At 38.1% G+C, this 21,501-nt stretch overlaps 1 protein-coding gene across 2 annotated transcripts in view; it reads left to right on the forward strand.

Annotated features, from left to right (window-relative positions):
* The first annotated feature begins 3,945 nt into the window (after positions 1-3,945).
* The window catches only part of LOC141905047 (sodium channel protein 1 brain-like), a 35,386-nt gene continuing 17,830 nt past the window's right edge, over positions 3,946-21,501 (forward strand). Inside the window, exons 1-7 of one of the 2 annotated variants that reach the window (XM_074793773.1) lie at positions 3,946-4,271; positions 14,463-14,671; positions 15,341-15,469; positions 16,085-16,191; positions 18,709-18,930; positions 20,435-20,495; positions 20,582-20,726. In XM_074793773.1, coding sequence (XP_074649874.1) covers positions 14,553-14,671; positions 15,341-15,469; positions 16,085-16,191; positions 18,709-18,930; positions 20,435-20,495; positions 20,582-20,726 — 783 coding nt within the window. In that variant the 5' untranslated portion in view covers positions 3,946-4,271; positions 14,463-14,552. Of the gene's footprint in view, positions 4,272-14,462; positions 14,672-15,340; positions 15,470-16,084; positions 16,192-18,708; positions 18,931-20,434; positions 20,496-20,581; positions 20,727-21,501 lie in introns of those variants that run through there. The other variant, XM_074793772.1, reaches the window with a different exon arrangement.

Below are 21,501 nucleotides of genomic sequence, written 5' to 3' on the forward strand. Positions count from 1 at the left end.
ACTTGGTATGTAGTGTTGGTGGTTGGAAATATATTTCTAGTCGGAGAGTGGTTAATGGAGCTTGCAGATTCTGTAGAAACCACACTAAATTTGGTAGGGAGAGATCACGTGGTTGAAACTTGGTAGAGGGAGAGAGTAGTTTAGTTGGGAAACGAGTAGAGAGAACGGAGTTCGAATTTTGGCAGCCACCAGTACAGTTGATAGCAGATCCCATGAGATTGCCTAGTTGTTAGCTTATTTTTTGGAGAAGTTCATCTTTAGAGGCAATCGATCAGTGTCACCTCACGTGCGTAAAAATAATAATTCAATAAGACCCGTGAATACTGTTATATGTTATCATTCATCGAATGAATGGAGAAATAGATGTAGCCCACGTACACTTTTGGAAATGGTTGTAGCTTGATGAAAGCGTGTAAAAATTGAATTGGAAATTGTATTAACCATAGGTCAGACTTTACTAAGCCGGTAAATTGCACATGTAGTTACAACAGCGTTGTCTTACAGCCGTCTCGTGTAAAATCTGACAAATTAAAAAAACAATCATGTCTGGTTGAAGATCACAACGTTGTCCATTTTCATATGATTTGGTCGTTCATCTTTCCATCGGGTCAACCATCAAGTGAAACCGCGTACTGCTTACAGACTTATTGTCCCAACGTCCCCGAGTAGGCGGGGTTTTCCGTCGAATTGAGATGACCCTTTCCTTAAGTTAACGTGTATATAATATTCCAAAAGGCATATAAAGGTTTACTTTTTCTATCTTATCGGTATTCTACATATGTTTGTTATTCTATTATGGTGGGTACCTTTTCATGCCGACAATTTCAGTCCGGATACGTTATTTGATGAATCATGGGCCATAAAACGAATTCGGTAGTCCATGGTATAGTTGCCTTTATCTGCGATATCGATTTTGAAGTATCAAAGAGATATTCTTAAAATCTATTCAATCCTAAGTTTACTTCATAAAAAAGTACAATACAGATACATCTCAATTAAATGTAAATAATTGTATTTATGTATATAAATGAAAGAAGTTACACGAATGTATATTTATACACTATGGAATACAGTGCAGAAAAAGGACAAAAGGGTATACAGTCACCCCAAGGGGTATATACAGTGTACTTTGAATTGAAAAAAGCCTGATACCCGCGGCGGAATAACGTATTAAATCGAGAATAACAGTAAAATGTATTACGCGCCGGTCTAGTGGCTGTGACAGTGATTTCTAGTTTCGACATTAATACAGTATATTAAGATAATGATTTAGTCGTGACGATACTTGTTTATCAAGATCAGATTTGACACGTCAGCTATTACCGCGTCAAAACTACATAACACACATATCTCATATGGATCGAGTTCCACAGTTTTGAGTTTGAGAGCTTGGAGGAATTATTTGGTTAGAGTTAACTCTTGAGTTGAATAACTAGTTCGTTTTCGACGAGTTTGACTCTTAGTCGAATCTTAACTCATAGTTGTGGAACTGGGTCTTGATTTCGATAAGCGCATTGTGTATATTTTTGTAAATTTGCTGTTTTAGTTTTTAACAGGAAGAATATGAAACTTATGGTCGAATTTGATGTTACTATTTTGAGATAATATCTGTCATTTATAATATTGTGCGTGTACATATAATACATCAGAGTGCGGCCTTTTAGACTGGTATTAACTTTAACCCGGGGTCAACTCAATTGAAATTGAATTGAATTAACCTCTGGGTTAAAGGTTACACCAGTAAGGCCACAAATTGCTAGTTTCTTATCAGTTTCATTTTCCGCGCGCGTCAAAAGAATGTTCGTTGGTTGGTAAAAAATAGAAATAGAAATGCGCATTAACTGATTGCAATTAACTGATATCAATCTCAGTGTAGAGTTAACAAATAAAAACCCACAGTTAGATCTGTAAAAACAGATAATTTTCCTTACAATTTCGAGGCTTTAACTAAGCCTCATCATCAGAGGATCAAAAACAAAAAAAAAAACAAAATGCGCATCCCGCATGCAGAAATCTGTTGTTGTTCCTTTTTTAAAACATTCCCGCACGCATCCCGATAACCTAATCACACTTTTTAGCGACCTCATTTTTATGTTTTTTCTTTCACGGTCGTTTTCCCATAGTTTCAGTGGCAGGTGAGTATTTCGGTTACGAAGTGGACTCAATCCCGATTCAAGGTGATTAACGCCTAAATTTTCCCATTGAAAAAAAATTGAAAAATAGTAGCCCTCGTCACTTTTGGAATTTGGAATAAGGCTTTTTATTTCTATATCTTTAAAAAAAAGCGAGGTAAAAATAAAAACCTGCCGCCCTCGTCACTTTTCCAAAAATGGCTGATGAGAAACAAGGGTATTTCTTTGCGTGGCCAAATTTGCGGTAATGCTTTAGCCCAATTGGTGTGTAGATTCTTTGCCAAACGTGGAAACCCCAGCTGCCGCAATAGAGTGTTTCAGGGGTTTTGAATTTTCTGTAGATCAAAGTCCTTTATCAAATATTGTTAAGCTCATCGCACACGACGCACAGAAACACTAAAACGAACATATGTTCTCGGAAACATGAGTGTTATCCGTGTAGACCATGTGGATACAGGGAAACATTCAGAAACACGGTTCTGCCTCCTGTTTCCGTGTTTCCTTGCGTCGTCTGCGTTTGGGCTTAAGAAACAATGTGTCCGTAAATCAGATACCCACTGTGCCCAGCCGTGTGACAGTCTGAGTTTGATAATATATAATCTTTCTCGGTTTTTTATTTGAATAGGATCGTGTTTTTGTTTTGAATAATAACAACAAACATTGCGAGACTTTGTAACAATTAGAAATACACGTTTTAGATTAGATCTCGTTTTTCTAATAATACCAAAAATTGTGAGACTTCGTAACAATATTCGAAATACACGTTTGAGATTAAATTTCGTGCACGAACTGCGCGAATTTCAGTACTGAAATTCTTAGAACTAGAGCCATTAAACAGGACTCTCCGTGGAGTACTGCCATCTAGACGACGGATATAAACCGTTTCCACGCTCGAAACTAGCTCTCTGAAATAGTCTCGCGCCAGTGATGATTTATTGTGCTGGCGGTATGGCTATAGGCATTCGGTGACACAGCGCGGTAAACAATACTTGTGTACTGCTCGTTGCTAACAGCGCACAATAACGCTATTATAAAATGTTCCCGTGGACATACGACGGATTAAGATCGGACTGGAATTAAGCGTTGGTTGACCGTGTGCGCGTTAGTTACGTTAAATAAATCCACCTATTATAACGAAATCATATTTTACACGCGCGGACGCGACATACATTCTTCGCAATTTGACCGCGGAACGGTCGATCTCTCCCGACGCGGATTCGGACGGCAACGGCGCGCAGCGATTGTATAATTCAAGTTCCCCATCTGCGGAAGAGAAGAGCCGAACCCGATAAATACGTGATTTGATTGATGGAGCGCGGAGCGCGCAGGAATTTAATATCGACAGAACGCCCAACGTCGTCTGCCGAGGAAGTACGCGTTGATATACGAGTCGCGTGAAAAACGGAAAAACAAGTGACAGCCAAGCACAATTACAAGCATCCGTATCAATATTTGATTCGTTTGCGTGTAGCTTTATTTGTTAGATTAATGTGCGCTCATTAAGCTTTCAATTTTAGTACTAGTATATATATATATATATATAAGTACAGTATTTGGTTTGTGATTATTATTATTACCATGCATTATTGCTAGGTAATGGACGCGCGTAGTGGAGGACAATATGGAGATTAGTTTTCGTGTTCTGGTTGAGTTTAGTTCGGATTTATCACGATGACGAAGGAAGAAGGTAAACCCGATACGAAAGGGAAGCCGGATCCTGCCGTAGGGGGAACGTCTTCGGGTCCGGTGAAATTGAAAACGTCCCATGTCGTATCTTTACTTAAGAAAGAAGCAACGAAGAGCGAACCCGATATGAAAAATGAAGATGCCGAAAGCATCGCTAGTTCGGATTCTGATCGGTTTCAGTTTAAACCGTTCACGAGAGAATCCTTTCAAAAACTGCTAGCACGCGAGGAGGATCTCAGAAATAAAGCCGAACTTTTGCGACGAAAGCCCAAAGAGGGTCGATTAGTGGACGGCGAACTACTGTTCGACGATGGAGAGGGTGGGGAAGATAGTCAAATAGATCGGGATCCTCATCTGATCGAAGGTAACCAACTTCCAGAACAGTTTGGCGATTTTCCGGTGGAATTACGCGGTAAAGCTATCGAAGAAATTGACAAGAATATCAAAGATAGGGTGAGTTACGACCACGCGCACAAGGATGTTCACGAGCGTAACGCTTATAGAACATATTGCCCTAATACATATTGACATCGAAGTGAAATTGTACGATTTGGTTCAGACTTCAATTCGACTGATTAGAAAGCTTACCTATACCACTTCATATGTTCCTGAGTAGGGTTTGATGATAAAACTTTATTTAAGATTATGTGAGTTGTTTTGACTAATCTTACATTTCAAGATTAGCCTACATACACGTATTTGAATGTGAATTCACGAGGTAGATATAATCTCAAAGAAAAGAACATCTTTTGTGTCGCCACGTCCTATTTTTATTTCTCTTTGACCCAGTAAAGCCGAACGCGAACACCCGTAACATCGGTCACCGAAACCAGTGTTTCTTGTTTCGGAGCAACGTACTGTAGCGCACACAGCCCAAAAACAGGAAACACTGGTTTACCGGAACCGTGTTTTCGAACAGCGCACACAGTCACGAAACAAGCCATTTCTCTTATTTCGTGTTTATGTCTTATTGCTATGTGCGCAGGGCTTAAGATCCGAGATTAAGATTAAGGGCCAATTTCGAAAGAAAGTATGCATGGAAAATGATTTTCTGATGCATGAACTGAAGCGCAGCCAGGCTGTCGTAACAGTACTGATCATAGCTTTCAGAGGCTTCAAAACCATTTACCATTTACCAAGAGTATCGCATTATGACCTAGGTCTATTGGGAACAGTAACTTGCCCTTTGAAAAACAAGATTACGCATAGGTTTTGAGTCGTCCTTCAAAAGGTCACGAAATGAAGCCCTGTCTGAATGCGTATCGACGTTATACAAATCGAAACCGACGCAGATTGAATACGAAATTTTATTACACCGATTATAGATTTAGAACGTCTCCACCCTAATTACTCCAATCGATAAGCGACACACGTATATAATATTTGTACATATAGCTGGGTCGTAAAATCAACATCTATGAATCGAAATTAAAAAACAGTTTACATGTATTTAAATCGACTATAAATCATGAATCTCGAGAACTGTGGACACGCGGGCCATTGGATCCGCTGTTCTGATATAGATGAAGAAAACATTCCGCAATTTAAGGGAGCCTAATGTTAAAATCTAAAGAACGAAGAGTAATGTATTTGACAATAGTAGCCTTAAGGCCTATATACTAAATTATCAATTTTTTATGATAGTCCACGTTTTGACTCTTATATGGTGGCTGATTCGGGCCATCAAGTATGATTCCTTGGGCGCACCAAAACGGACTTTCAAATGGAAATTCGACGTTTTTTGTTTTGGTTTGGCGTTCTGGCACCCTCGTTTGCATATCATATACGTTACCGCCCGAATCAGCCTCCATACTTATAAACCTTATAGAGAAGATTTTCAACTGCGACTTTACATTGATTTAATAACAAAATCGGTTAAATTTCATTTCAATACACGATACAGGCGTTTTTACGTGTGTATGACATAGAAAGAGTGGCATATATACATCATCAGACGAGAAAGAAGCCACGGAAAATTCTATCGCGTTAATTTCGCACATTAAAGTATAGCCTTACAGTTGAAATACGTCGAAAGTGTAAATTTGAAATTCATTAGCAGCACCGAGTGTATGTGCGTGTGTATGAATTCGCGTGGGGTTGCTCAAACACTAGTTTCAGTATATATTTTATGAAATGCACGCCAGTTATTGCTATCATAAGGACGAAAGACGAAATTTCAGCGATTCTTCGTCACTAGCCGTGAAAAGAGAGCCATATTCTACACGCGTATTATTAAACAAATTCGGTAACAAAACGACATATTATATTATACGGCGTGTACTATAAACCGTAGAATTGAACAGGCCGGGCCTATAGCTTAAGAACGTTATTTCTGTAAAGAATAAAGTAATATCTCGCGGTTCGTGAATCAAGTTCCCACAATCTGTCGGTTTTAAATGGTTGATTTATGGAAATTTCGCATTTTATACGGCGCGTTCGAGTTAAACTTGTGCAGTATATACGCGCACGATCCGTTAGTATTTATTTATGATTTCATATACTTTGTTGTGTGTATATATATGCGTAGCGAATTTTGCCTATCCACAAAAGAAATTTTTGAAAATTTCATAAGTCAGATTATGAAGCATTTAGCGCGTTTCGCAGAATTTTACGACACGCTATAGATATATACGTGTAGGATTGTATAGAAAAGGGGCTTGGTATTGACTAATACAAAATCTTGTTACGAATACCCAAGACTGATTAAATAAGGCAGCCAACGAAATAAACCCCGATCAGTCGCTTGTCGGTTCAGGCTGGTTGGAATTTTTTCTATTACAGGAACCGGTACCGAAATTTCCAATCGTGTACTTCCATTTAAACAAGAAATGCTGTAAATTCGACCGATCATCCGACTATATTCTGTGTGCTTCGATTTCCGATTTCAAAATCAAACCCCCTGTTTCGCTCCCGGCATGGTGTGGTTGGTTTGCGCCAAATCAATTAAACAAATCAAACCAAATCTACCAATTGAAAAAATAACAGGGAGGATCCCTATTTCAAGATCAAGAAACAAAAAAGAAATACCAAAGATTTGAATGCAGCAGTCGGCAACTTGAATGTGGTTACGGGAATACAATCTGTTTGAAAATTAAAATGTCTTCCTTTTTGGAATTGAAGTAATAGAATTACAAAATGTGGTATCACCTGATCATTTCAACTTACAACCTTATGAAAGATATTTCCCCCCATGGGGAGGGTTTTATTGATATTAATACTCAACTTGTTGAAAGAACACTTTAACAAAATGAAAAACGTGTAGGCCTATTGGTTTTCTCTGAGCTCTCTGACAAGTGTTGGGAGTATTATTTACTTATTGCTGCATTGAATGTAGAGTGGCAATCCCAATTCGATGTTAACTGTTACAAATTTTCGGGTTTCCCCCTCCCCAAGTGTATAAATGATGAATGAAATAAAATGAAAATTCATTCTCCAATTTCCAATTCTTATTCAGTTAAACGGTCGTTCTGTAAAAAAAAACCCACTATATATCCGACTGTTTTCTTCAAATATAAAGGCCGGTTTTAAGATTTAAGACTTGTTGTCTTATTGGGACTTAGTCTTGAGAGTTGAACTAAGTCCACAAATATTGAACTCGCTGAGCTCTTGAAGAATCGGATGTACAAAAATATGCTTCCAGCGCTTTGACGTAATATACTGAGAGGTCATTCCAAAGATCATAGTACTCCGATCGACGTAAACCTCATCGCTGTCGATTCCAATTTCAGATAGAATTAAGCTAAAAGATTAGTTGGACTAAAACCGAAAGCTTTTCAGTTTACCGACATAGAAAAGGTAAAAAAGTTAAATCTCGGCATAGCGTATCTATTACTCGTAGTAGTGACAATGATTTTACGAAGAAATGCTGTAACGTACAAAATCGAAATGAAAATCATTAATTCAAGTGAAGTTGTAGATAATACCAAAAGTCTATGCGGAATTCCTTCTCCGCCAAGTAGCGGCTGGTTCGCGCTTGTCGTCTTTATATTATCATCTATAGACAAGCTAACTCATAAATGATTTCGTTGGTTCAATATCTCGCATTCAAGCGGACTACAACTAACTTGACTACTGACGCTAGGTTACGTTTGTTGCATATTATCTACTAGCAGCATCTCTCGTAATCTGCGTGGATGGAAACGCCGTACATGTTGCCATGAAAATCCCTAACCCGATATCAGGATTGATAATAGTACGATAAATTATTAAATGATTCGCTATATTTCATCATTTCTACACATTTCTAGGAGTCTCATCATAATCGGCATATCTCAGAACACTGGACTGTTAGGTATATCTAGCTTTGCCGCGTGAGTTGGGAGGGCATGGCTATCAGGATATCTGTAGTTTATATAAATATATATCACGATGTTTCCATTTTTCGTCTCAACAAATTTGTGTGTCCGCTTGAACCGTTTTATGAACGTATATTCAGGCACTGATGACGTGGTCCGGTATCATAATTGCAACGAAGCATTTGTACCGCTGGGGCTTGTACAGATCCAAGTGCTACTTAGACTCTACTATGACTGTATATTAAAGATCTCATCGTGCACGGTATATAGCTTAAGACGGCTTATTTTCGCTTTCAGCTCGACATTGATATTTTAACTAATGTGATTCGTGTCATTTCCACCGTACCCGACATCCCCCGTTACCATGGCTCATTGAGGTGACAGCCTCTGTGAAGAGAACGTGTGTACCCTCCGCTGGCAGCGTCGCGCTGTATTTCAATATCAGCTATTGTATCGTTCTCCGCGCCGCAATCGTCGAGTTCACCGGGATCAAATTCGCTATACTCGAGGATATCATTTGCCTTCTCGGACTATAATTTACTACAATTTAACTGTAACCATTTAAATATTAATCTCTATGATACGATGTAATACACAGCCGATACAGACTGAGAAAAAGATTATATAGTATTAGCTTTATTCTATAGGACTCAGTTTCACGGGAAAGTAAGCTCTTCGAGGTTAAAAGTCTTTTAGAATTATAAATCAATATGAACAATATGATATAAATTATATGATATCAAGGGTCAATAAAGTTACTGAATATAGATAATTGAATTGAATTAACCGGCTACCAGTCTAGTCCCGATATATTGATGACGTAGTGCACATCCTCTCAAAAATAATTATCAAAATTTATCAAAAATGGAATGATTAAAGAGTTACGAAATATGTTTAATTACAAAATTAACATAAAATTCACAATTGAAATTGTTATATTTTGAAACGCCGATATTGATGACGTAGTGCACATCGACTCACACCGAATCTCTTAAGAATAACGCATACTAGGTATAAACACATTATTGTAACAGTTTGTACGGCGTCAAAAACACAGATTTAACTCAAATGTGCAAACGGTTTGACCATTTGACCGTGTAAAACCACGACTACATACAACGTTTTCGGGCAGAAAACTTCAGGGTCGTTTCGAGCTATGGCTATAATGTGAAAGTTAATGGCCATTTCTTATCGAGTGACAAGAGTCAACCATTCATGTTAGTACAAGCGGTTTGATCGCGTTTGTTCTTCGGTAATTGAAATTAGTTGCTTTTTGATTTATGTTTTATTTCAACGACCGTGGTGTATCGAACAATCCCTTGAAGTGACGGATTTGAAACAGTGTTGCGCACGACGTCGTTGATTTACGTTAGGTTGTTGTTTCGACCATGACGGTCGTTCCCCGTGATCTAGTTTCCACGAAAATTATTCATTTTATCCGAAATTAGATACTTTCTGTAACAGCCACCCCTTTCCTTTAAAAGTACACAACAGAGGATTAAATATCGAAAGTTGTTGGTTGATATTTATAAGGTCATAATTAGAACAATTTCACTAATACTCCACCCCCTTCCCAAACTTAACACAAACCTGTGAAAATCTAAACATAGTCAAATGCCACTTTCCGCCCATTTACAAATCCTCTGGGGCCGGTTTTATAGACTAGTATTACCTTTAACCTGGGGGTTAACTTAATTCATTTTTAATCGAGTTAGCCCACGGGTTAAAGTTAATACCAGCCTATAAAAGCGAGTCCTAGGTTTTCCCTGATTTTTCCATATGATAACACAAATTTTCCGGTGCGAATTAGAGAAATTTATGGGTTTCATTCATTTTTCATTCAATCACGTATTAGAGAAAAATATAAAGAAACACGCGTGGTCAATTATCCAAATTCCCTGAGTTTTCCAGGCTTATGGTAAAATATGTCAAATTCCATGAGTTTTCCCAGATTTTTTCTAGATTTTTCTGATTCCCTGAGTTTTTCTAGGTTATCCAGGTCAGTGGCCACCCTGAATCTGAATCTGAGCGCATTAACCCGTGACTAAGGGATTTGATTCATGAAGGGAACTACTACAAACTTATGTTAATGAAATAAATAATCAACGAAATAGACATCCTTTTACTTTCAATCCAGCTCATACTTAAGTGTGATACGCCCATAATATGTGCACATGTGCAACCGTACTACAACTAAAAACCTGATCGGCATGTTTCAATATACATTATTCAAACGGTGTCTATTAATTTTACGGCAAGGAAAATCGCGTGCAAATGTTCCACGCCACAATAGTTTTAAGATCGTGTGTGTTCGGCTTTTTTTTCCATCCGCAGCGACTATCAGACGCAAGTGGTTTTATTACAACACTTTATGCGATATTTCCACCGTAAAAATCAGATCTCTACCCGGAGCCATGAACATAGAAAGTGAATGGAGTTCTTGTCGCTTGTCAGGGCGTGAGATTAATCAATATGTATAACTGTGTTTGTAAAATTACGATTCCCATCAGACCAGCATATATATACTTATTTACTCATGGATGTCTGGATGTCACTTGGGCCCTATTATCTAGGCTGATGGTATTTTGGCTCGTTCGAACGGACAAATCAATATGCAGGGTCTTCTTAATGATATTAGAAACCAAATCTTATGGCTACAATCTATTTTGCTAACGAGAAAGAAACTGTGGACAGTTGAGCCAGTTCCACGTTCATCTCTGGAGTGGTGAAACGAACTGTTCCAAATGAGATTCGACTGTCAAATCTAACTGTGAAACTTTCCAGTGTGAATTAAAATTACAAGTTAGTACAGTAGTTATTGCTCAGAAAAAATTGAGTTGCCAACAGCACAAAAACATCGTAAGAATTACAAGGATTAATGCAGTTTAGGAAGATAATTTTCTTTATCTTGAATTGGGATTCTTATTCATTTGATTTGTAGATTTGATCTAGATACATAGACGCAAACTTAGATGAGGCAGTTTTGATGAAGTCGGTATGTCTTTTTGCCTTTGATGTCCATTGATTGGGTATTAATGTGTGCACGCTTGGCCGATAGTTCTGAAAAATCGTTTTAAGAATTTAGAGTTTTGATTATATAGGTCTAACAAGCGGAAAATGATTTCATTACGTAAGTTGAATAGTTCCGAGCCATAAAGTCTGAATAGATTTAGGCGAATATAATCCTATTAGATTAAAAATTTAGATAGTGAGCAGTTTATTCGATTATGTCATTTCTTACCCACACCACGGTCTACTGGTTATTGATTAAACGCAAAAATACTTACTCCACAACCAACGGCTAATAATCAATATCTAAGTGTCCCTATTTCAATCGTCTGGCGAGGAAATTGTTAATAATACATCGTTTACAAGGCGAAAATGTCTACTACGCAGTGAAAAGGCAATCAGTCATAGGAGATTTGCGCTTAATGCCAAACACGCCAGAAGCTCATCAAATTTTCTGAAAAAAAAAATAAACGTGAAGTGTCCCTCCGGTATTTCATATAGATGATTGAAAGTATACAAAACCGATCGATGGAGTTCATTTCAAAACGAATTTTCCAATATGCTGATATTTGAATGCGACGTTACAAATTCGATTGCATAAAGCGCGCGCTCGCTCGACTAATCGACTCGTCGTATAGCCGACTTTATGTCTTAAACGTCTATTTTTAGACAGAAAAGAGAAGCCTCACCCTAGCTTTGGGCGTGTGTTGGCGCAATCGTTTAAAGAACTGTTATCGTATGTACAATACACATCGATACCGTAGCCCTGACGCGATTGCGTGCTGAAAATTTTCGTGTCCGTAATCGTCAGCGCAATATTCAATTACCTCTTCGTAAAGACACATTAAAAATGTGTTACGAAGGCCATATTTTGCTTAATCTTAGAGCTCAAAATAATCTTAGAAAATCAATTAATCATTTTCTTCTTTTCAACGCCTTGGTTTTGGCGAAACTAATAAGCCGCCAAATGTATTTGTGGTTTTGTTAAATCGTAAATCCCTATATTAATTTCACGTGTCTGCTCTCCCGATATTTTCCATGAATTCGTCCGCGCGACCTTGAGGTCGCGGTTGGAGGGTGATTTTGACCAACGCGTTGCGTATGAACTTTATTTGAACTTCAAAACATAAATAGGAAAATATGCATTCGACTAGATATTCATCACACCATTAATAAATATCTTTAAAATTCTGTCTTAAAAAATTTTAAACCCTTTGACAATACTTCTAACGTTCCCGAAGCCCCAAATTTGGTTTCACAAGTACATCAAAAAGATGAAACCACGCCACTCAAGCTTTATTCCTGTGATTTTTCCAAACGCAAAATAAAGCCTAGGTCCCACTTTCCGCTAGGGCCTCGCCAAGATACTTGATATTTCGATTTCCCCATATCGGCATATAAGTATAATATCCCCATATAAGTGAAAAGTGAAATTTCTCCTAAACATTATGACAATGTTCTAATCATTTCTGGTAAGAATCTTGCAAACTGATCAAATCGGCTCTATATTCTACATCGTGGGCGATAGATTTCATTTTCTTTTAATTCCCCACTCCGCCCCTAGAAGAGTGGCGTTGCACAGCCCGGTTTGAAATTGGATACACGTGCCGCGAGGCTGTGACACCAAAGCAGCAACGTGAGTTGTTTTTAGTAAAAATTTGACTATCCATCAATCACCTCCCCATCCAGCCTGAACTGGCAATTGACTGATGGGCTTTATTTCTTTTGTTGCCTCTGCCTTATAATTCATACGAAATATCTATGAATATTGTTCGCCCAGAAAATACTGTCAATCCAATATACTGAATAATCATTGCAGGAATAACTCCGAGACAAACACGGTTAAATAATTCGCCGAATCCATATTGCTAATAACCTGACGTCTGGGAGAAAATTGATTTCGATATTCGGTAATACCTGACGGGGCAGTGCGGTTCAGTTGAATAGAGATGCCATCCGTGCCGACGCGAACGGCTTCAATAATGATATAACCCGAGTGAATAATTAATGCTATTGATAGGGTATTAATTGTTTGTGGTTAGCATCGCCGCCGACTGCGCGGCTGAACTTTCATAATATTCAACGGGCTTATACTTAGTCATTCGTAGCCGCGTATATACGACCTCTATTATCGCATCATTTGCATCTTTAGATTGAAAAATGATCATTGATACGTGTTCTCTGTTTTGGAGAGTCCCGTCAGAGTCCCGTCATCAAGGCGTTGATTATGTATTTGTAAATCATATATGTAACCGACGACCTTTTTGATTTTGATTTTTATGAGAAAATATACCAGGAAATTAACCCCAAGAAATCTGGCTCATAGTTGTAAGATTAGTATAATGTACACTTTTTACACGGGTATTGCGAATCATCGCGACTTATCAAGGAGGCAAAATCTATGAAGTTAAGAGCATATAATCAGGATGTACCCCCTCTGAATCATTACCGCAGAGATGACGTCAGAGACGCTATTTCCTGCGGGAGAGGGAAGGCAAAAAGTTTCTGGAATGGTGTCAATTTTACTTCAGATATCGGATCCAATCACGTTACTAGCGTAAAGCTTTTGATCTATAATTCATATGCACAATTAAACCTATATATAATTCTGATAGAGTCAAATTTACATTCTAAAATCCGATATACAAGTGCTAATAATGCGCCAAATGAAAAACGTTTTTCGGTCATTCGGACCGTTCTTGGGTATCCAAGACTTATCAAAGATTCGGAATGTAGGGCGAATATGTAGGTTTAACCGTGGGCATATTAGGTGTCACCAGCGTCATCAGATTGAAGGTGCAAACGCTCCCTTTCCGGCTTGCTTTCCGTCCGCTTATGTTTCCGAATTATTGGGGACGTAAACAGCGGAAATGCGTGGTTAAATCTTAGAAAACGCACCGCCAAATTTTAAACTCTCCTTTGGGACGAGGAGGGCCCACGAACGCATTCCATCGGATCGCCTCGAACTTTCAACGCAGCCCAACTGCCTTAACTTCTCTCGTGAAAAACCGGGTCTAGGTGCCACATTCCAGCGTAATACCCTGTTTTGATTTGAATGAACCACTACAGTGGAACCTCGCTACAGCTAACTTCACGGGACCAGATAATATGTTCGTTATAATCGATAGTTCGTTATATCCAGCGAAAATGATTAAATTTTATTACTTGGGACGAAATTCTATATTTTGTTATATCCGATGAATATTTGTATCAGAGTTCGTTATTACGAGGTTCCATTGTAATGGCAAACATTGTCCTCCATGTGCAATAATTTCAAAAACTATCCTTGATCATGCGACAATATTCCCTAATGCGATTTCATATCTTTCTCTCATTTCAGACATTTACGGTGATAAATACTCGATTCGGTAAAAACTATATATACCGATTTTCAGCAAGCAATGCATTTTATATACTGGGGCCATGGAATATGATGAGAAGAGGATTAATAATGACAGTTACCCATCAGGCTTTCGACTTGTTTATTATGTTGTCTATTGTCGTTAATTGCGTATTCCTTGCCTTGGATGATCCTCCCGAGTCAAACGAGTGAGTATTTAGAATTACTTACAATCTGCGCAAAGATGGATATAATTCGAGCACCTAATAGCCACGATCACACGGAGATGATTCGACCCAGGTCAAATACATCATACACGTAATCATACAGTCACAGAATTCATACAGCCACAATTTAGATAAGGAGAAATACATAAAGAAAGACATGAATACTCGGCACGGATCTTACATATATAGTTTATTCTTCTTTATCAAAGTGCGAACTACACTTGTATGACACATGATCAAGAATGCACATTTTAACAAAATAATTTGATACAAAATTACATATTGAAAAAGAAGAAATCTCGATCAATTTTTCAAATAAAGATAGATTTTGTTCCGTGCCGCGTGAATCTCTCGTTCGATACTGAACAAAGCGACGTGAAACGCGTCCGGAACCAGTTGCTATTCAGATGTAATATTTTTTGACCCGTGCTTAAATTTGGCTCGGGCCGTAAATGCTAGTGCGATCGCGGCTTTACGAAACTAATTCAAGCTCCGTTATTACAGAAAATGAAAAAAAGTGTTAAAATGTGCAAAATAGGTATTTTTTAGATTAGGTTAACTGATTTCGTTTTTACTCAATTTGTCTAATAATGAATTTTCCATTCATACGTCGCCATTTTAATCACTCGTTATTTTTCTCGTATGTTTTAGATATGTGTTTCTAGGAATTTACACGGTAGAAATGTTACTGAAAATGTTCGCCCGAGGATTCATCTTCAATAAACATACTTATCTCAGAGATCTTTGGAATTGGTTAGATTTTGTAGTTATCATTCTAGGGTAAGTACCATAATGATATATTCTATTTCCTATAATAAATTCTGGTGTACAATTCCAAACAATGAATCGTTATTATATCCTATGTCTAATGCGTCTAATGCACGGACGTTACCTTTTGTCCTATTGACCACGTATATCTCTGTATTAGAATGGACGCGAATCGACCGCTTTTGTCTCAAGGTCGCAAACGGCCGAATAGAATCCCACCAGAGTTTTCGTGTGTTTGACCCCTTTAGTCTAGGTTCTAAGTCTCAAAAAGCCTCTGGAAATGTGATTTCGTCTGACCCTGTCTGAATTTACATCGAAGCCCAATTTGTCTGTTTATCTGCGATACTTTTGAAATGATCGACCGTTTGAAACCCATTTAACAGCATAGATTTTACCAGCACGTTACCTCGATTACGCAATATCCCGGCACATGTTGCCGGAATTACAAATCTGCCGAAATAACCTTGAAAATATTATCTTTCTTCATTGTAATTTTGGGCTTGAATGTATTCCAGGTAAACGTAATTCCAATTTTTGGTACTTAGAGCCTGTACTTGCCGGTATTCATAGAGCCTGGACCACTTGTATTGATATATGATTTTTTCTATTATCTTTATTTGCATTCAGATATACGACAATACTATTACAAAGCGTCGGTGTACAAATCGGTAATCTGAACAGTTTACGCACATTCCGGGTGCTCAGGGCTTTGAAAACTATATCTATATTTCCTGGTAAGTTGCGAATCAGATCCTTGAGCATCGGATTCCTTTTCACAGAAATATAAAAAGTCGACGGCAAACTACCGGTGCCACGATGCCCTAAACGATAAGTGGTTAGAAAAATTAAAATAATCTTCAAAATCCATTAACCCCTTAGATCCTTGAGAATCATATTCCCTTTCACAGAAATAAAATAGTCAATGGTGCCACGATACCCTAAACGGTAATTGGTTAAACAAATTCATTTTCAAAAAAATCGAAGCTTGAGAATGATGAGATTGATCCATTAACCAGTGAAGCGGTGGCTGAAACGAATACCGAAGATTGTTACATTTTTCACTTAAGTAATACGGACGTGTATAGCTATTTTAGCCGTCTGAAAAACATACCCGTTACACGGTTGACTCGCGTGTGTTTATTTTGCTAAGAGCTGTCGTGCCGCGTGTCCCCGGTGGTATCAGCGTGTTGTGATCGGGACAAATTTGTTGCTATGTCGGCCTACTGAAACGAAAGCGACCGTATGGAATTACTGATATTGATTGTCATCGGAAAGACTTACGGGTGCCTTGGCTAGTATTTCCTTGACAACATGACTGTGGGCCATCACAACTTCGCCGACGCTTTCATTATCACGAAATGTTAAAACCAATTCACACAATCGATTGCACTAAAAGCGAAGCACTATTCCGTATAAAAACAATTTCCATTCCATATGCTCTTCGAGTATTCTGCTATGCAATTATTACAAAAAAAGATTCATAAATTCTGGAAGTGAAATCAACTAATGTATATTAGATGGCGTAAATTTTCTAGTAAGGGAACATGTAGAATAACCATGTATCATGTCACGATCTGATATGATATGACTGATACGGGTAATTGCAAATCTATTTAATTTCTGGGTTAGATACTTCGTCAACGATTGGCGCTCGTGGTCGCGATTGATGTAAATTGAAGAAAAAAACATTTCCAGCTAGCTTGATATTGATATAGCGAAATTGATTGTATCGTCAAGATTTCAGCATTCTCTCCGCTGGAGAATTACCTAAATGTGTTTGCTGTTTATTAATGAAAGCTGTTTACGTTGCGTATTAACAAATATTGGACATCGAAGCCGATTGATTCGATTTGACTACAAAATCCTGACTAACGATACAGCGAAATCATTACTAGTTCCTCGTGCTGCTCTGGTAACAATATTGTCCAGCAGAAATCCGTCGAGAAATTCACTAGACACGGCTGTTCACTAATCCATACAATGTCAACCCTATATAATATGATGCTGTAACTTGATAACGATACAAAACACGCGCCCTTTTTCTATCCATTAACTGAAATCTGTTGACGACGCTTTTAAATAAAGTCAACGACGATGATCGGGTTAGAATTATTTGAAGTAGTCTGAAATGCTTTTTTAAGTCGGTGACATTTCCTGGTAAAGCCGCTGTTGTGTATTTCAGGACAGCATCGAATATTTACGAGAGTTTCCGGAGAAATAAACATGAGTAGTTTTCCGGTGCGCAAGCCGATACAAATGGGACCACACGACCTACATTTTTTTACGACCGAGTCCTTTTTCAAAACGGCCTTTCCCGAGAATTTTAGGAATATTTATCAATCTGGTCATTGGTCCATTTAAGCTATGAGTCGGGTCTAAAACGTTTCACATTAGGAACATTTTGCCAAATTATGGGGATCTGCCAACGATGTGGCAATCGAGTATTCCACTTATGGCAGGCGAGGATCCGCCAGGTTCGCTAGTAGTTACTCGGTCTTCTGCGTCCAATTTCTTCTATATTTCAACTGATATCATATGAACATTCCTCTTAAACAAATCAATTTTCAATGATAACTATACCAATTACTGGGTAGAAAAATTAATTTTAAGTATTTTAGGTGGGTCAAGTGATAATGCTTGGATCAATCCGGGAGCCTAAATATTCAGTTCAAAGTTGATTGAAAATGAACTGATTTTAACAACGTAAGGCTGAGTGCTCGTCGCGTCATCTGGCGGGATAACTGGTGTTGCAGCTACCCATTAATTATTCTGCTTACAGGCTATATCTATGCGAGAGGAGGTGTCCACCATCACCATTAACTTATCATAATGACATACTCTCCGTCATCAACCCTCAAATTTCCGTCGAAGCTTCGTCCTTCAAAACTCTAACCGTGGACTCTGAAAACTCTAAAATCTTGATCTTTCGCCGCGTTCCACGTGCCTTCGTTTTTTTTTAATTCTTAAAATAGGGATTGACCCTGATATTAATTCGACGGGTAGATTTCGTTTGATAGGATCCATGCACACACGGACCCTGTTCCACAGTAATTTGTGTTAAGATTTGACTCAGAGTTAACTCTAACTAACTCACAACTGTGGAACTGGATCATGAGATCTATCCATCAAAACGACAAACACTGTTAGTACCGCTAATATGGATGTACTCTAAAAATAAATGCACAATCAGCAGAAATACGACGCATATAACCCGGAGCAATTTATAATCCATTTGATTCTATTTCTTCCAGGCTTAAAAACGATAGTCAATGCACTGTTACGTTCAATGCGTATGTTCATAGAGGTGCTAGCTTTGACGGTGTTTTGTATGATGATGTTCGCGCTATTCGGACTACAAGTTTACATGGGATTACTGCGTAATAAATGCGTGAAAATGCCGGATTTATCTTCGTTTGGCAATAGTTCCGGACCGGAAATGCACGCTTACTACGCCGAATTCACCAAGAATGAGAGTAAGTAAAATATTCCGTCATAACACATCTAGAATACTGTTGAAATCATTGACGAAAAAGTATTAATCAACAATATGACTTTGCATTCAGTTATCAGTTATTTGAAAACATTTGAAAAATATAATTAATGTATATCACACTTTTGACTGAGTTAGAATATCTAAATATCTATGACACGCAACAAGTAGAACAAATGTGTACCTTTCAGCATGACATTGATGAGGATCGCAAGCCCATAAGCAGGTTTTCAAACGGGTCGTTCTAACTTCTAGAAGGTTTATAACATATCAAAAACTAATAATACAAACAAACCTATTAAAGATTACCTTCATCGATTTTATTCCATTGCAATTGGCCATTGGCCCACAAGCGACCTATATATTTTCAAAATGGCGCTTGGTTGAAAAAGGCCGTTCGTTCGAAGGCCCCTGTACGGCCTGGGATCGTGTGTGATGATCGAAATCAATCGTGTATTTCATGTATTTTGGTCCAAATTCTTCAGTTCATATCAACATGAGGATTTTTCTTCGTTGTGTGTTTATGGATATATATATTTGATACATGAAAATACATTTAAAAAGATCGAAGCACACTCAATGCCCGCTGTTATACTATCAAAAATATGATAAGGCCTACTTTGACGGAGTTTATGGATTTTCTTGTGATGCACCTTCTGTGACCTGTGACTTTTCACGATATCGGAACAATTAAATTCAACTACATGTATATACACTGTACGCTAGCATTGTACTTCATGAAGAATTAATGACACAATCCTCTCTTTTACCCTCAATTCCTGTACATTTTGAAGAGGGGTTGATAGATTATGTACATACATTACGCAGTTTCTGAAATGGAAATGCACGATTTACACGTGGTTTTTTCGACGGGGGATTTGATCGATAAGCAACAACAATTGAAATATTCGTGAATAATTTACGCAATTATGATGTATATTCGCCAGTTGCGTATTTCAAAGTGTAAAACAAAATCAATCATACTGTAGACGTGTTTTAATGAAATCAACAAAAAATCGATTAAGCGTTGAAAAAACAACGTTTCAAAGCTTCACAAAAATGGTCTCCTTAATTACATCGCTATATTGAATACGAAAATTATGTAGATTACAAAAAAAAAACAAGCCATAGGCGACAACAGTTCTCTGGCTCAGACTCGAACTCCGAAATTGCCATGCGTTAGTTCCCATTGCATTTTTGATATGTTGTTTCAAGGGCCAATAACTAAATTTGTCAAGACAACTTTTTGAATTTCGACTCCGTTCCTCGGTTATGAGGTCATCTTCAAGGTCATGTCACTGACATTGTACCCATGCAAGTTTCATCGAGATACATAGACAGTGCAATGATAAGCGTCTAATGGAGGCCCGAGAACCAATAGTTTTTGCCCGAGAACCAATGAGTTTATACATTAATTGAATGAATGAATGAATCGCACTTTTGTCAATATAATGAACGTCAATTTTTAAGAGCTTGTTATTTTTTAGCTAACTGGGAGATCGATCAACAAGGCAATATCCGACTATGCGGCAACACTTCTGGTGCTGGGTACGTTATAATTATAAAGTTCGTTTGACTGTAAGAAATATCGTTTATTTCGCCTCAACGATTTTTTTTTCTAATTTCTTTCGTAGCATTTGTAGCCCTGGGTATAAATGCTTACCAGACATCGGCGACAATCCGAACTTCGGCTACACGAGTTTTGACCATTTCGGTTGGGCGATGCTTACGTCTTTTCAACTGATCACATTGGATTACTGGGAAAACGTTTATAATATGGTAAGGATTGCGCGTGATTACCTGAAAACCTAATAATTTCCTACCGACATTCTCCACTATCTATGTATGTATAGCTGAATCGGTTTCTGCAATTGAATTCTTAGAATTGAGGAAAATATTGATAACAACATTAAGTTCTTATAATGATAGATCGATTGTTCTTGTTGCTAAGATCGGACCCTTCATCTGTTCTCTGCTAGCGGCGGTCTCTTAGTAACGAGTCATCTTTCTCTTGGTGCGGGAGGGAAAGTCGTACTACTATGCCGATGACAACGAACCATCTGCCTTTTGTGTGTCGATAAATATATTATATCAACCCTACTGTTGAATGGTTACTATGGAAGCATTAGCTCCGTGTCCGGTCTGCAATAAGTTTCTGCGATTTGAAATCTGCACCGGAAAAAAAGATATAAATATTTCCCCCCGTTGACAATGCCAGGTCGCCTATTTGTTCAGCATTGATACATTCATTTCTGTTCCATTTTTCCTGGCTTCCTGCACATTAGCGCGCAAGCCCAAAATAGATACAATCATCTCTCATAAAAAAGCCCGACGCGGACAACCCAGGGAAACACCAAAAAAAGAATACGGAATCAAACGTTTGATCTCGGGACAGCTGCGATCACACAAGCATTTTTGGTCCGAACAACCTGTTCACCCGGGTGCCAAATGGGCCCGGGCAAAATTTTAGCACGAGACTAAAGATTGCGTTTTAATTGCAACTGGTACTGGAAATGACCAACTTCACTTTGTTTGAGCATTGTTCAGCATCGAG

This window comes from Tubulanus polymorphus, chromosome 5, assembly GCF_964204645.1.
Source record: "Tubulanus polymorphus chromosome 5, tnTubPoly1.2, whole genome shotgun sequence".
Taxonomy (NCBI): Eukaryota; Metazoa; Nemertea; class Palaeonemertea; order Tubulaniformes; family Tubulanidae; genus Tubulanus; species Tubulanus polymorphus.